This window comes from Hyla sarda, chromosome 2 (assembly GCF_029499605.1).
Source record: "Hyla sarda isolate aHylSar1 chromosome 2, aHylSar1.hap1, whole genome shotgun sequence".
Lineage (NCBI taxonomy): Eukaryota > Metazoa > Chordata > Amphibia > Anura > Hylidae > Hyla > Hyla sarda.
The window spans coordinates 389,565,219-389,582,865 of NC_079190.1; the positions used below are offsets into that span (position 1 = coordinate 389,565,219).

General features: G+C 42.1%; 1 protein-coding gene across 2 annotated transcripts in view; it reads left to right on the forward strand.

Moving 5' to 3' along the window:
• RPS6KA3 (ribosomal protein S6 kinase A3) overlaps window positions 1-17,647 on the forward strand; it is a 164,160-nt gene that overhangs the window by 93,755 nt on the left and 52,758 nt on the right. For both annotated transcript variants that reach the window (XM_056558619.1, XM_056558618.1), the window contains exons 3-4: window positions 7,634-7,750; window positions 13,957-14,038. In XM_056558619.1, the coding sequence (XP_056414594.1) occupies window positions 7,634-7,750; window positions 13,957-14,038 (199 nt within the window). The remainder of the gene's footprint in view (window positions 1-7,633; window positions 7,751-13,956; window positions 14,039-17,647) is intronic.

The following is a 17,647-nucleotide window of genomic DNA, read 5'->3' on the forward strand; positions in this document are numbered from 1 at the left end:
AACGTCCTGCACAACCCCCACCTGTGAAAGTCGGGACCTCATACCACCCCCACGGAGTCTGTTTCTGACCGTTTGAGTGGGCACATGCACATTTGTGGCCTGCTGTAGGTCATCTTGCAGAGCTCTGGCAGTGCTCCTCCTTGCACAAAGGCGGAGGTAGCGGTCCTGCTGCTGGGTTGTTGCCCTCCTATGGTCTCCTAATGTACTGGCCTGTCTCCTGGTAGCGCCTCCATGTTCTGGACACTATGCTGACAGACATAGCAAACCTTCTTGCACAGCTCGCATTGATGTGCCATCCTGGATGAGCTGCACTACCTGAGCCTCTTGTGTGGGTTGTAGACTCCGTCTCATGCTACCACTAGAGTGAAAGCACTGCCAACATTTAAAAGTAACCAAAACATCAGCCAGGAAGCATAAGAACTGAGAAGTGGTCTGTGTTCACCACCTGCAGAACCACTCCTTTATTGGGAGTGTCTTGCAAATTGCCTATAATTCCCACCTGTTGTCTGTTCCATTTGCACAACAGCATGTGAAATTGATTGTCAATCAGTGTTGCTTCCTGAGTGGACAGTGTGATTTCACAGAAGTGTGATTGACTTGGAGTTACATTATGTTGTTTAAGTGTTCTTTATTATTTTTTTGAGCAGCGTATAATGTTATTATCTGCATTATATAAAAAGTTTTTTCCAAATGACAGGTGCACTTATGATTTATGTAAGGAATAACATATAGCTTATCAGCGTAGACCAGCCTTTCTTGTCTTTCTAGTTTTTATCTACACAGACAACACTTTCTTTTACGTCTTCGGTAGAACAAAGGTTCCTCCTAGAATGCGGCCAAGCAGGAATGAACGTAAGGTCAGATGCCATATAAAGTCGGCGAGCAGTTATACTTTTATTGATTTCCAGTTTTCAGCATCACTTGGTCACAGATAATTCTCAAAAAATCTGTGGATAAATAATTGAGTATCTCATAGGCTAGAAATTCAAGGAATGTTTGCACTTGATAAGCCCTACAAGATATGCACCCACAATTTTACATATCACTAGTAAATATCAGTCACAAATGTTTTATTTATTTATTTCATTTCTTTTAATTTTTTAGTATATTTGTACCAGACATCGTTATTGCCTAAACATTTTAGAAGAGTTCGTAGCAGATTTACTATTGCAAATGCACAAAAAATAAAAAATAAAAAAATCTGTTTCATATTGAGATAGTGAATGGTCCATAGTGTTTTTAGTGATTTAGTTTTTTCTCACACTAGCTGTGGGCAGGGTAGGGAGTGTGTTTTGGTGGTGTTTTTTTTTTTTTTTTTTATTGCATATGAAGCCTTTGTGTATTTCTAAGCTTGATTGTCATGTAGTTTGTAAAACTTGATAAATATTCAAAACAAAAAATAGTGAATGGTCTCACTTTGCGACGAGTGTGTGACTGCTATGCAACTTGCCAAATATCCATTCTGGCGGCAGCATAGCCACTGTTGTGCTCACTGTAAGTCAGGTGAATCTGTGGTCTGCTTGTGACTGATGTCCTTTTTTAATGTCATTGCTAAATCTCAACTGTAATAAAGTCGCAGGCAAATTGCACAAATATTCTGTCCGTGTGACTTGTGTCGCTGTGTGTAGCCTTAGTATTAGTAAATCTGTGCCTGTGTCACTGGCAGTAGAAAAATAGCTGATGATAAAGAAAAATAAAACTGAATCCGATTAAAAACAAAGAACGGAATAACTAATACAGTACATTGTAACTGCAGCAGAAATAAAACGTTCTGTCAAATATATTCCAATTTATACGAGAGACCCAAAACGTGATGTGAATGGGGCCTTATGTCGAGAAGTGTCCAGGACATATGCAACTGTATGCCATATACTGCACTGTTCAGTTACATCATTTACAAAAAGTATATATACACACGCATGCAGTATTTTATTTTTTATTTTTTTTACTTTTTGTGGGTTCCCACTTTATTGAAAAGCATAAAAGCCATGGTGACATTTTTTCATCATACATTAAAGGGTTACTCCGCCCCTAGACATCTTATCCCCTATTCCAAAGGATAGGGGATAAGATGTCAGATCGCCGGGGTCCCGCTGCTGGTGGGGCCCCTAGGATCTACCATGCAGCACCCACCTTTAGCGGCTTCCGAAACTGCTGGCGGTACTCAGGCTGAGTACACCTCGACCACGAGGACGGAGCATTGTAACGTCACGGCTCCGCCCCGTGTGATGTCACGCTCCGCCCCCTCAATGCAAGTCTATTGGAGGGCCATGACAGCTGTCACGCACCCTCCCATAGGCTTGCATTGAGGGGGCAGAGCATGACGTCACACGGGGGCGGAGCTGTGACGTTACAATGCTTCGTCCCTGTGATCGCCAGTAATCAGACCCGGAGCGAACATACTCCAGGCACTGATTCTAACGGGGTGCGGCGTGGAAGATCACGGTGGTCCCCAGCGGCGGGACTCCCGCGATCAGGCATCTTATCCCCTATCCTATGCATAGGGGATTAGATGTCTAAGCGCCGGAGTACCCCTTTAAGTCCACTCTTCAATGGACTTGTTTAATGTACAAGTAATGAGCCTTTACTCATACATACTCCTGAATGTTTGAAACAGCTCAAGCTTCTTTATTAAGGGTGCGTTCACACGGCGTATTTGTCAGCGGATCCACAGCTGCGGATCCGCTGACAAAGGCCCCTAAAGTGCTGCCCTCTTTGTGCCTGCTAATAACGGCAATCCGCCGCTACCAGTAGACACACTGTGAAGTGCAAGTCGCAGTGTATCCGCACATCGCGGCCGCTCCCCCGGCTCCCTGAGCTACACAGAGGGCGGCCGCGATGTGTGCGAGTACACTGCAGGGTAACTCGCACATCACAGTGTGTCTGCTAGTAGCGGCGGATTTCCGCTATTAGCAGACACAAAGAGGGCAGCATTTTAGGGGCCTTTGTCAGACAAATACGCCTGTGTGAACACACCCTAAGCTAGGTTTCCACACAGGTTTTTTTCTGGCCTTTTTTTTTTCTAATATTTATTTATAATACAGCCACTGCAGTTTTTCAGCCAAAGTCAGAAGTAGATCCAGTAGGAAGGAGAAGTGTAAGTCAATCCTTTATATTTCTCATTCCCCCTAAATACACTTCTGGCTTTAGCTCAAAAACTGCAGGGGCAGTTAAAAAAAAAAAAAAAAAAAATTATAAATAAGAAATACCTGCGTGGAAACCTAGCCTTAAGACTAGCAAAATATAGACACCATCCAGACTGTGAGTCTGTAGACCTGAACTGAATGTCATTTTGTGTCATCATGCAGCCATCATATAAATGTGAAAATGCATCCACATTACTGTAGTGTGAACCCTACCTAACTGGAAGGGTCTAACTTTTGGGTTCTGTTTTTTTTAATGTCTACTAAAGTCTTTTGTATTTTGATTCCTTCGTTTTAGGGCGTTGCTAAGTTTACCTTCATATTAAGTTAAAATAATCAGACAACTTCCTTAGAAATGCCATTGTTCTATGATTCTGGATGTAACTAAATGAGTGAAGTATTGGGTAACACTTGGCTAGTTGTGTGTCATACAGAGGTTCACTGTTAAGAGACGGAAGTGCTGTCACAAGACCCACATGGCCAAAAGTCACATTGTCTCAGTCATCAGAGCTAGTCTGAGGTCACTGTAGTATTCCAGCAGCTTAGCATTTTTTGCACATTGCTGTCATCATTTCTCGCGGTTATGTGAAATCTTCTGAGCCATTCACATCAATCACTGTGGCTTGTAGATCATCAAAGTGACTTGATGCATGCATAATGTACGCGGTCTGTCCTCATCAATGCTCAATGCTTTTCACTCTCTAGGTTAGGTTTGGTGATAAATGATCTCTTCCCTACTCAATAAATTCATATTCTGACTTTGACATGTTTGTTCTTTGTTCAAGTCCAATGCTAGATCTAGGTCTCTTATTGGCCCAAGTCGTATGACATTTCACACGCACGTCAGTATCTGTAAGAGTGCAAAGTAGATTGTCAGCTCACCATCTTCCATTTAAACAATGCAGGACCGGTATATGGAGGGCTAAATCATAAATTTATCATATAGACCACCGATCAGACTGTCCCAAATATATGTACCCTATATTTTCCATACACAAAAAAATACAGTACCTATGTTAAAATCTTTATGCTATAACCCACTGTTGTATCGTAAACGCTAAGGGGGAGATTTATCAAAACCAGTGTAGAGGAAGAGTGAAGCAGTTGCCCATAGCAACCAATCAGATCGCTTCTTTCATTTTAAAAGTGACCTATAAAAATTTAAAGAAGCGATCTGATAGGTCACCTTGGGAAACTGCACCACTCTTCAGCTACACGGGTTTTGGTAAATCAAACCCTATGTGTATATTCACACTGAGGAATTGGAGCAGAATTGAAGATAAATATTTATAGTCAGGAAAATGTTAATTTCACCATTTTCTCCCTTATGTGGAATTTGCGTTCTCCAAGCTTTCGAAACAAAATGTTCCGAATGGCGGAAAGGAAGCGGATTGGAGGAGGAAAAGGAAATGCAGTGGGAGGGGAAATTCTCCTTTTTTAAATTCCGCGTGAATTCCGTGTGAACTTTTTTTTTCAGGGGAAAAAAAAATCCCATTAAACGGGTACTCCGCCCTAGACATCTTATCCCTAAGGATAGGGGATAAGATGTCTGATCGCGGATCGCAATCTCTGTGCGCAATCTTGGAACGAACGCCGAGCGCAGGCGGCTGGGTTCGTGATGTCATGTCCACGCCCCTCGTGATGGCACACCACGCCCTCTCAATGCTAGTCTATGGGAGGGGGCGTGGCCGTGATGTCGCGACCCATCGCCACCCTCTCAAAGCTTTTGAAACAAAATGTTCCAAATACTGGGCAACTGAGTACCCCTTTAAAGGGCTTTTAGCTGCGGACTCTGCCTGAAGAATTAACTTGTTTAATCCTCAAGCGTAACTGAAGTTTGCTAGACGAAATCCTTCAGTGTGAAGGACAACAGAAAGTCCATTTTAGTCAATGGGATGAATTTATATTGTAATAAACGAGCATAATTATACGAGTAAGTTCCTCTCCAATTCCTTAGTGTGAAAATACCCTTAGGGTTACGATCTGCTCACTATCTTCCATGGACCATCAAGAATGCATCGGATACATGAAGGTGCCACGAGTTAAAGGGTACTATGGCAAAAGATTTTATTTGTTGTTTGCATCCACAGTGTTACATGTATTACCTGTCAAGCTAGTGGGGGAAAATGCATACGATGCAATGGGTGAATCTTTAATTCTGACCACTCATAGGAATTGCTTTTTAACAAATATGGTTCTACGGGCTCTTTCCCAAGTAGGACTTTGATCTCAAGGGCAGCCAAGCAAACGACAGCGTTTCCCAACCAGTGTGCCTCCAACTGTTGCAAAACTACAGTTCCCTGTGTCCTGCAAATTCTATATTGGCATATCGCAGATTAGAGCAAAAATCTATTAGAGCCTATAATGGGCACTGCGGTTTATGTTCGAATACCATGTATACCAATGTGTGGTAGAGACACAGAACACCATGTGCCTGAAAGTAGCTGCCTCATCTCGCCCTACTGCAGCCTTCGGCTGTCCGAGCATGCTGAGAATTGTAGTTTTGCAACAGCTAAAGGCACACTGATTAAGAAACACTGCTTTATGGGTCAGATATTTAAATAATGGACAGCACTAGTATAGGCCATTGCTGTTGATTTTATTTTGGTGGCTCAGTGGTAACACTATCCTCTTGCAGTACTAGGGTCTCACCTGGGCAGGTTTTGCATGGCTTCGAGTGTCGAGAGTAGAAAATCTTTATAGGCATTGTCCACCACAGGGGGGGTCAGTGTAATAAGAATAAAATGGAAATCTGAACACAATGCTTCCATACAAAGAATACAAGAAATAATGGTAGGCATAGTAAGTGGTGGGCTGAATCCCTGCTCTGAGTAATCAGATGCATTGTGACATGAATGGGCATCTAGTGACTCGATCTGCGGCTCCGTGTAGCTGCTGACTGTAAAAGGCTGGCTCCAAGATGAATAAAACATTCTGGCAAGACAGAGGAAATACAGTTGGCACTGAATGTATCAATGAGGAGTCGTAATTGCGATATATGGTAAAGAGAAAATTAGCAATTTAAAGGGCACCACAGGGCCTGTGTACAACGAACATGTTATACATAGGATTTTGATCTGTTCTGTAATCGCCCGCCTTGCGCTTTACTCTTCAGTAGAAGCTGTGGCGCTCTGCAGGGTTTCCCCTTTTCATTAAATCAAAAAAGCGATCTCTGTGTTGGAAACACCAAAGAGAATACGAAAACTAGAAACTGTGACCAAAGACAAGCAATTCCCGAAATTGCCGCACAGTCCATTGAAATCGCCGGCAGAGAAATATAATCAAAAGATGCAATGGAAGACTGTCTTCTGTGGAAGCTTCCCGTATATGCCTCCGGAGAACAATACTGCTTATACTTATAGGCTGTTGGCATTTACTAGTATACAGGCCTGGATAGCAGATAACACCCAGCAGGCTATTTTTGCTGTGACTTAGATTTTTTCCCCCCTTCTGTTGGCAGATGGTGTGTTTTAATGCCATACGTTTTGAAGGTTGCTACAAATGATAGCAATTAAATAGGCTTTGACTATACTGTGTTTTATATAGTCACAAGATATTTTATTGATCATAATGTAGAGAGGCCCTGACATTTAGGATACATTAAGGTACAGTTCTCTAATATTTTTATTTTATTTTGTAGTTTGTTAGTAGCCTATTATGAGAATTTTTTAATTGTTCCGGAATTTTAAAAATAAATAACGTAAATGAATAAATAACACGACACAGCCTTTAGTATTAAGTCCCGGTAACCCTTTATGAAGGACCTGTCAGCTCTCCTGACATGGCTAAACAGTCATGTATGCGGTCCTACTCAGTGACTGACAGCTGTCTGTGTGTGTGTGTGCATATTGAAAGCTGTCAATCACTGAGGGACGTCCCCCATAACTTCTTATCCCAGGATGAGCAGATATTTAAATGAATAAATGACAAGTTAGCCTGGAACTTTCCCCACAAAACTATATATCAATCTACTCACCTCTAAGATTATGCCTGCAGATTGGACTGCATTTTTGTATGGGACAGGTTCTCTATAATAGGAAATTTTACTAATGTTCGTATACGTATGTAGTGTTTTATCAGGAGCAAAATTGAGATTATTTTCACAGTTAAAAAAGCCTTTGGAGCTGCTGACACAGATGATGTATAGAATGTGTCAGTGCCGGTAATGGAGGTCTTGTAAGTTGCTCATATTTGCCCTTGTGTGTGCATCTGCCATTCAGTATCCTACATATAGATTATCAACTATAGTAAAATTTATGGCTGAAGTGTATTACAATGTATGGGAGTTCTTGTCTGTGATGAATTACATTTGTAAAAATCCTCAGTCCATTGCACACTTGACACAAAATATTAATGTTCTAATATATTTTTATAGATCACGAAATGCAGTACTGCTTGTATAGGATAATTTAAGTATTATGTCTTATTGAACAAAATGTTCTATTGCGCTGAATGTGCTGTTCTGATTTTTGTGTTTTTGATTTCCATAGGATGAAGAAAGGATAAATGAAATTGCAATTACGCACCATGTTAAAGAAGGATATGACAAAGCTGACCCCTCACAGTTTGAGCTTCTCAAGGTACTTGGACAAGGCTCATTTGGAAAGGTGAGTGAAAAGTATTATCCTGCCATTTTATCCATAGCTGTGTAAGGTCTGGTGCACATGTGATTGTAGATGCATCTTGGCAAAAAAATAACCATTCTAATATACTTCATACGGAAATGTTATTTCCTTTTAATAGAAATCATGTCTTATAAAATCATGGCTTTGTCCAAGCTGAAGCACAGGCATGAACAAAGTTCAGTTAGTGAGGATGGGCTACCACTCCTCTGTGCTCTCTCCTGTCTGATAGTACTCCTCTGTGCTCTCTCCTGTCTTATAGTACTCACCTGTGCTCTCTCCTGTCCTATCAGACAGTAGACAGAGCACAGAGTAGTGGTATCAGACATGAGAGAGCACAGAGTGCTATCAGACAGCAGAGAACACATTGGAGTAGTATCAGACAGGAGAGAGCACAGAGGAGTGCTATCAGACAGGAGAGAGCACAGAGGAGTACTATCAAACAGCAGAGAACATAGAGGAGTAATATCAGACAGGAGAGAGCACAGGCGAGTACTCAGACAGGAGAGAGCACAGAGGAGTACTATCAGAATGGAGAGAACACAGAGGAGAGTACTATCAGACAGGAGAGAGCACAGAGGAGTGCCATCAGACAGGAGAGAGCACAGAGGAGTGCCATCAGACAGGAGAGAGCACAGAGGAGTGCCATCAGACAGGAGAGAGCACAGAGGAGTGCCATCAGACAGGAGGGAGCACAGAAGAGTGCCATCAGACAGGAGGGAGCACAGAAGAGTGCCATCAGACAGGAGGGAGCACAGAGGAGTGCCATCAGACAGGAGGGAGCACAGAGGAGTGCCATCAGACAGGAGGGAGCACAGAGGAGTACTAGCCCACCCTCACTTACTGGACTTTGGGGGAGATTTATCAAAACCTGTCCAGAGGAAAAGTTGCCCATAGCAACCAATCTGATCGCATCTTTCATTTTTAACAAGGCCTCTGCAAAATGAAAGAAGCAATCTGATTGGTTGCTATGGGCAACTGTGCAACTTTTCCTTTGCACGAGTTTTGATAAATCTGCCCCTTTGTCCATGCCTGTGCTTCAGCTTGGACAAGCCATGATTTTATAAGACATGATTTCAATAAAAAGGAAGTAACATTTTCTTATGAAGTATATTAGAAAGGTTAATGTTTTGCCAAGATGTACAACATCTAACAAGTTTGTCTCTGACCGTACTCACTTAAAGGAATTTAACATGTGTTGAAGAAAGACTGAGAGTGTGAATATGATAGAAACTTTTAAATACAATAAAGGAATAAACACTGTAAAGGAGAGTATACTTGAGGAAGAAAAACCACCACAAGAGAACATAGTCTTAAATTAGAGGGGAAAAGTTTTCTGCAGTAATATCAGAAAGTATTATTTTACTGAGAGAGTAGTGGATGCATGGAATATCCTTCCTGCAGAAGTGGTAGCTGCTATCCTTCATATAAGATAGGGCCAGGGACTATTGATAGGATTCAGATTATTGGTCAGACTATATGGCCCAAATGGTTCTCTGCCGACACCTTCTATGTTTCTATGGTAACCTTACATGTGCTCTCTTTGACACAAGAAGGGCTTATTTAGCCGTAAGATGCTGAATAAAGCAGTCATAACCATTGAAGAGCTAAATGTGTAGTGTTTTGGGCAATGTCATGTGGTTATTTTATTATCAGTGGTTAACTTGGAATAAATGTTCTTCCTGTACAGTACTTTGTGGCCTATTCTGCAGTTTGGCCGCTACAGCATAAAACATTTGAAGTTGGTACCACTGTGCAGGTGTGACCCTAGTTTGAAGGTGGTCTATAAACTAGGGCCCTCTCTATTCCGAGCAGTTCAGAGATGGACTAAGCACTTACAAAACCTAGCTAATACCAAAAAAGCAACCCTGACTCTGGTCTTCAGGCAATGCTAAGTAGGAATGCTACAACAAACTATTACCAGTTACTAGGGCTGCACGATATATCGCAAAAGCAATCGAATCGCGATTTTTGCGATCTGCCGATATGCCCCCCCCCCCCCCCCCCCCGGGAAAACATGCGATTATCTGCTTGGGCTGGCTCCTGTGGCGGGGGCCAGCCAGAGCAGGTAAAAACTAATTTAAATACTAAAAGCCAGTGTTTCCCAACCAGGGTGCCTCCATTTGTTGCAAAACTACAACTCTTAGCATGCCCGGACCGGCAGAGGCTGTCCGGGAATGCTGGGAGTAGTAGTTTCACAACAGCTGGATGCACCCTGCTAGAAAAACACTTAGCTAAGGGCGCAGGGAGAAAAATAAAATAAACATTCTGCTCACATGTCCCGGTCCCTGCAGATTCGTCTCCGTGCCCTCCGAAGTGTCCTCTTAGTACAGTAGGACCTTTCCCTTTTCAGCCAATCACTGGCTGCAGTGGTGTCACGTGTCAAGCCAGTGATTGGCTGATGGGGAAAGGTCTTGTACTGCAGTAATACACTAGGTTTCCCAGGTCCCGCGGAAGATTTGAAATCCGCCCGAGAAACCCAGTGTATTGCTGCAGTACAAGAATGTGACAGGAGAGGGGCAGGATGTGACAGGAGAGGGGCAGGAAGTGACAGGAGAGGGGCAGGAAGTGACAGGAGAGGGGCAGGAAGTGACAGGAGAGGGGCAGGAAGTGACAGGAGAGGGGCAGGAAGTGACAGGAGAGGGGGAGGATGTGACAGGAGAGGTGGCGGATGCGGCAGGAGAGGGGCAGGATGCGACAGGAGAGGGGCAGGATGCGACAGGAGAGGGGCAGGATGCGACAGGAGAGGGGCAGGATGCGACAGGAGAGGGGCAGGATGCGACAGGAGAGGGGCAGGATGCGACAGGAGAGGGGCAGGATGCGACAGGAGAGGGGCAGGATGCGACAGGAGAGGGGCAGGATGCGACAGGAGAGGGGCAGGATGCGACAAGGGGGAGAGAATGTTACAAAGGGGGATGTAACAAGGGGGAGGAGAATGTGACGGGGGGAGAATGTGAAAAAAGCGTTGGGCATAAAATGGGTAGGTAGATGTGAAATGGAGGCGATTGGACATGAAATGGGGGGATTTCACCATTTTTTTTTATATCACATTGCATATCGCAGTATTTAGGCCCAAAATCGCAATCGCACATTTTTCCCATATCGTGCAGCCCTACCAGTTACCCAATTTTTTGCTGTTAGGGTGAATTCACACTTCATAGATTGTCAGCATGAATCTCTCATAGAAAAGCTGTGACTGTTAACATGTGCAAAATAAAACATAACCTGTAGAATTCAATGTATGATGTGGAGGTAAAGGCCCCATTTACATTACACCTTGTGCCCTCTGACTGGTAGGACCTCAGCATCCTGTCAAAAGGAAGTTCTTACATGCAGCCCGATGTGTTGCCAACAAGTACATAGGGGGAAATTTATCAAAACATGTGTAGAGGAAGAGTGTTGCAATTGCACATAGAAACCAATCAGATTTCTTTCATTTTTAAAAAGGCCTCTGAGAAATGAAAGAAGCGATCATCTTGATTGCTATGGGTTACTGGATGCGTTTTAAAGACCTGCAACAATGTCCCGTTAAGAAAACCCTTAAAAAACGGACATTAAAAAATCCCATTCAATTCTATGGGATTTTTTTAATTATCCGTTATCACCCGTTATGAATAACGGACATTATTTGTGACGGGAGAAAAATGAGTGCATGTAACGGGCTATAACTGGTGATAATGGACAATCAAAAAATCCCATAGACTTGGATGGGATTTTTTAACGGCTGTTTTTAAGGGTTTTCTTAACGGGACATTGTAACGGAGCAACAGTATATTGTGAAAGGAGCCTTAGACTAAGTTCAGCCTATTAACCCCTTAACGACCATGGACGTATATTTGTCCATGGCCAGCTCCCACGATATATAACACGGGGTCACGCGGTGACAGCGTGTCATATCGGGTCGGTCCCGGCATGTAACTGAAGCCGGGACCTGGGGCTAATAGCGTGCGGCAGCGATCGCGGTGCAGTGAGCTATTAACCCTTTTTAGATGCGGCATTCAAAGTTGAATGCCGTGTCGAAGATGAAAGTAAAAGCTTCCCAGCTGCTCAGTGGGGCTGATCGGGACCACCCCAGTGAAAATGCGGTGTCCCGATCAGCTAGGACACGAGCGGAGGGTGCCTTGCCTTCCTCCCGGCGTATCCTATCAGCGATTGATTGCTCCAAGCCTGAGATCCAGGCTTGAGCAATCGACCGTCGATAACACTGATCAATGCAAAGCTATGGCTTTGCAGTGAACAGTGCTGGCAATCAGTCTATGCAATGTTATAGCCCCCTATGGGAGCTTGAACATTGCAAAAAAAAAGTGTAAAAAAAAAAAAAAAAAAAGATAATAAATGTGATTTAACCCTTTCCCTAATAAAAGTCCAAATCACCCCCCTTTTCCCATTTATAAAAAATCTAAATAAATATAAACATATGTGGTATCGCCACGCACGTAAAGGACCGAACTATAATATATATATATATATATATATATATATATATATATATCATTTCCCAAAAATTCCAAAGTCCAAAATAGCATATTTTTGGTCACTTTTTATATCATGAAAAAAGGAATAAAAAACTATCAAAAAGTCCGATCAATACAAAAATGGTACCGATAAAAACTTCAGAACACGGCGCAAAAAATTATCCCTCTTACTGCCCCATACACCGAAAAATAAAAAAGTTATAAGAGTCAGAAGATGACAATTTTAAGCATGTTAATTTTCGTGCATGTAGTTATGTAGGTTTGATTTTGTCGTACTTCTAGAAAAATTCATAAGTAGGGTATCATTTTAATCGTATGGACCTACAGAATAAAGAGAAGGTGTCATTTTTTACCTAAAAATTTACTGCGTAGAAAAGTTACAAAAGTTACAAAATGGCATTTTTTTCTTCAATTTCGTCGCACAATGATTTTTTTTTTTTTCCTGTTTTTGCCATAGATTTTTGGGTAAAATGACTGATGTCACTGCAAAGTAGAATTGGTGGCGCAAAAAATAAGCCATCATCATGGATTTTTAGGTGCAAAATTGAGAGTTATGATTTTTAAAAGGTGAGGAGGAAAAAACGAAAGTGCAAAAACTGAAAAACCCGTGGTCCTTAAGGGGTATAAGTCTCTGTGCTGTCTTTAACATGTAGGCTGGATTTAGATATCCATAATGTGAATGTAGCTTAGATCTGCTAACAGTAATATGGTGTAACAGTCCAGCTCACCTCACCCTGAGACTCTGCAAGGATCCGCACTCAGCCAGGTGCCCAAACTTGAAAGAAAGAAGAGATGATCCAGCGAAGTAAAGAAATCCAACTTTATTCAAGGCATGAGTAAAACCGGTACAACAACCAAAGCAAATCAGGCTTGTTTCAGGCGCATGCGCACCCTTCGTCACTGACGAAGGGTGCGTATGCACCTGATTTGCTTTGGTTGTTGTACTGGTTTTACTCGTGCCTTGAATAAAGTTGGATTTCTTTACTTCGCTGGATCATCTCTGGTTTCTTCCAAGCTTAGATCTGCTGCATGGCAATTATGTTGCAGATATAAGGCAGACTTTTAGTATGGATTTCACGCTTTGCAATGCATAGGCTTTAGTCTTAATCGAGGGTTCCCGGTAACTGGTGGAGGTGACTGGCATGTGCTGATTTCAGTAGTTGTGTGTTACACATCTATTGAAATCAATAGACTATTTAATGCATGAATGAACCAGATCCTCCGAAGGGAGAAACTCTCTGCAGCGCTTTTCCACTGTGGTTCATAGAGGCATGGTTCCAAGCAAGGGACACCCCACCATAATATTTATTTGTTCTAATAGGATATGTGACAGGTTGTGTAAGTAACCTATGGGGCTAGTACAGTTTGACATCAATTCCCAAAATAATACTTTAAATGCAGGCATACACAGAGCAAATTGACCTTTACCACTGTGAGAATTAATGTAAGCGTTGATAATACAGTGAAAGGTAATATATTAAAGTGAATTTGTGACCAGGTATGTCTGTGTCTGTGTTTACATGCCTCCAGAAGAAGCAAGGCTCTAAAGGACCTTTTGCTTGCACAGAGTGTAGGATTCAGCAAATAAAATATGATTCTCTATTGTGCTGCTGTTCCCCCTAAGGGCTACTGTCTTGGTCTTGTAATATTAGACAATAAATCCTTCCACTTTTCTATTTACTTTTAATAACCACAATGTGATATCTTTTAATGCAGGTATTTCTTGTTCGAAAAATCTCAGGAACTGATGCTGGGCAACTATATGCAATGAAAGTATTAAAAAAAGCCACACTTAAAGGTAAATCTCAAGCCTTTATTGTTTCACTCCACAATGATGTTCAGCAGGTGCGTGTGTATGATTTCCTCCACCCATGGCGTTATTTCGTAAGGGCAACCTCATCTGCAGCCTTGACACTTGGAATAAGAACTGCAAGGTGCAAGTAACACCACATAATATATTAAACAGTCAAAGCAATTGGACCTCAGTAGAAATCATAGGACTGCCCACACCCACATATTCTTCTTACCTAACAAGGACATCGCCCCGGGCTGCCATATGTCGTGTAGGATCTGTTGCATTATATATGGTATGCACATAAATAGATACATTAATATACATGCATACTTAATGAATGATTGCCATTGAGCAGAAGATCTGCTGCCTGCCTTAGGTTGCATTTTTCCCATTAGTATTACACGTCTTTTCCATTTTTTTCTTAATACTTTAGAGCAAAGTTTTTTGTTTTTTTTTTTTCCTTTGCACATCATAGTTCTTATCTTCATTTGCAAACAACTTGTGGCTGCTCAAACATTTTCTAGTAGCATCTCACCAATCAAAATTGTCACTAAATGTGTTTCCTTCATGTGCTTCCTGGCCCCAGTATTGCAGTAAAATAAGCACAGAAGCAGTTCAGTATGTTGTGTAGCCAGAGATTCCTGCATGGTGCAAAAGGCCTGTGTCACATATGATTCCCATAGATACAGAACTTCCCATAGGTACAAATGGTACCTGGTGGGACACTTCTGACCACCATTATTATAGATAAACTTAGTAAATGCAGAGACGGCTCACTATGGAGATTCAAAGTGTTTAAATTTAATCCAAATCACTATAAATGACCAGCCGGGTTCATCCTTCATAATGAGTTGTTACTTTCAGCGACATTTCGGGCAGAAGACCCTTTCTCAAGTTACCCTATGTGGCATTATGTTTCTGGACGGCACCAGACAGTGCTTGTGTCATGGTGTGTGTTTCTCTGTTAGGTAGACTCAACATGGACCACGCTGCTCCAACTCTGGCATTAGCTGTGTGCTAGTTAGTCCATATTAAGTCTACCTAGTATAATAGGTACACAACAGAACACAAGCAGTGTCCAGCATCACCCAGAAACATAGTGCCTTATAGTATATCTTGATAAAGGTCCTTCTACCTTATAGTTCCTGAATTTAACAATGTACTATGTACGACAGACACAGCTGTTCATTTATGATGACTTGGGTAAATATAAACCTGAACACTTTATCATTTACTACGTTTACATATGATTCCTGTCAGAACAGCTTCACATATGATTCCTGTCAAACGTATTAAAGGGGCTCTCCGGTGCTTAGACATCTTATCCCCTATCCAAAGGATAGGGGATAAGATGCCTGATCGCGGGAGTCCCGCTGCTGGGGACCCCCGTGATCTTGCACGCGACACCCAGTTTGTAATCAGTCCCCAGAGCGTGTTCGCTCCGGGTCTGATTACCGGCGACCACAGGGTCGGCGGCGGGTGACGTCACTCCTCCGCCCCCGTGTGACATCATGCTCCGCCCCTCAATGCAAGCCTATGGGAGGGGGCGTGACACGCCCCCTCCCATAGGCTTGCATTGAGGGGCGGAGGTGTGAGGTCACACGCCGCCGGCCCTGTGGTCGCCGGTAATCAGACCCGGAGCGAACACGCTCTGGGGACTGATTACAAACGGGGTGCCGCATGCAAGATCACGCGGGACCCCAGCGGCGGGACTCCCGTGATCAGGCATCTTATCCCCTATCCAAAGATGTCTAAGCACTGGAGAACCCCTTTATATCTCATCCACACTAGGGGTCGGTTGCCTCTCTAGGGAGGCCCACCTTGCAGCTTGAGAAGCCCTGTTCTAGAGTCACCTGTTAAATTTGTGGCTAGAAATCCCATTGTTCCCCAGCAGTGGGGTGTTACGTGCTGGTAAATGTTATGTAGTCTTTTGGCTGCTCTGTTTGTGTTTTCCTTAGATATATCTCCGGGTGGAAGCTCACATATCAGGCATCCTCTCCAGGATAGCCTCCAAACTATTCATAGGCAAAGTATTCTAAACAGCATTGCATTCTAAGGAATGCTTTTATTACTACAGAGTGTCATTTTGCACTGATGCTATGTGTGTAATTTCAGCTTTATCTTCCTTTACAGTATTACTGGAAATTCCACTCATGAATCATGATAGGTTACAGTAAAAGAACTTTGTATGCCTATACCTAGTAGCCTGGGCAATTGTAATAGACAGAACGTAGCTGGAAAAAGTTTTTGTTGCTTAGAAAGTATAAGAGGTAAATTTACCAGGGCTTGTATGGCATTTTTCTCAAATAGTTTTGCTCAAAAGCTTTTGTGTTTTAATCACTTTTGCACCTCATTCGCCAAGGGGCTTTAGTATAAAGAAAAGTCATGGTTTGAGTACTAAAAGCTGAAATTCAGTTAGTGTGCATTCACACCACGTTTTTGCAATACAATTCCTGTACGGAACCGTATTGAAAACCGTATGCATTGACTCTCCATTGAAAACCGTATGCCAAACGATGCATTCGTTTTGCGTCTTGTACGGTTTTGTCCATTTTTTTTTTTCCTGTACCCAAAACCATATCCTACCATGGTTTTTGGTCCGGGTGAAAAACCGTATTGAAACCGTATAGTGTTTTTTTTTTTGTTTGTTTGTTTTTTATACATAGGAGTCAATGGGAACCGTATGAGCGCACGGTTCCATCTGGTTTGCACCATACGTTTTTTGTCTTTGCGCAGATTTTTTTCTTGGAATTTCGATCAAACAAGTAAAGCTTTATTCGGAATGGAGTGAAAAGTTAAAAATTTGTAGATTATTTTTTTTAAACGGATGCAACCGGACATAATTTTTAAAACCATATACAGTTATACAGGTTAAAATTTGTACACATGATTTGATACAGTTTAGTACGGTTTTGAGGAATCCATTTTTTATCAAAAACCTGTTACGGGAACTGTATTGCAAAAACGTGGTGTGAATGCAGCTTTACCTGGAAAGGAATGTGTTCAGTTTTCTTTATAGCACCAACATATTTTACATTGCTGTGTAGAGAATTTAAGGCCTTGTTCTCTAGTGGCTTCCGTTTATATGCTATGCCAAATCAGTTTTTTTAAATTTAGAAACATGATTCCTTTATGAAACCCCTTTTGACTTTTGGGTTTATCAGGGTTTGACATCAAGAAACATCAAAAATATATCAGCAGACTCTGGTACTGAAAATCTGAACAGAGGCTTAAAGGGGCATTTCAGAAAACTGCTGCGACCAATAAAAATAACGCAGCACTGAAATCAGGGACTCTGACTCTTTTTTTTGTTCTGCTCTTGGATAGGGTGAGGGATTCCTCTTAACCACAGTCCCTTTTATTGCATGTTTGTCAATGAGGCATTTCTCCCTGTTGAAAAAAAAATTTGATAAAATTTTAAGTTTTTTATATATGACAGATCAAACCCTAATGAACACTTTTCTAATTAGTTTTATTTAAAAATGTTGCTTCTTTTCATGTATATTTTTACTTTGAAAAATCCTCCACTTAGCAGTCCTGGACGCAAGCTCTCGGGGCATGAGTCCGAAATCACTCTGCCACCAGGACTCATAAGAGCTAAGTGCAGCTCCC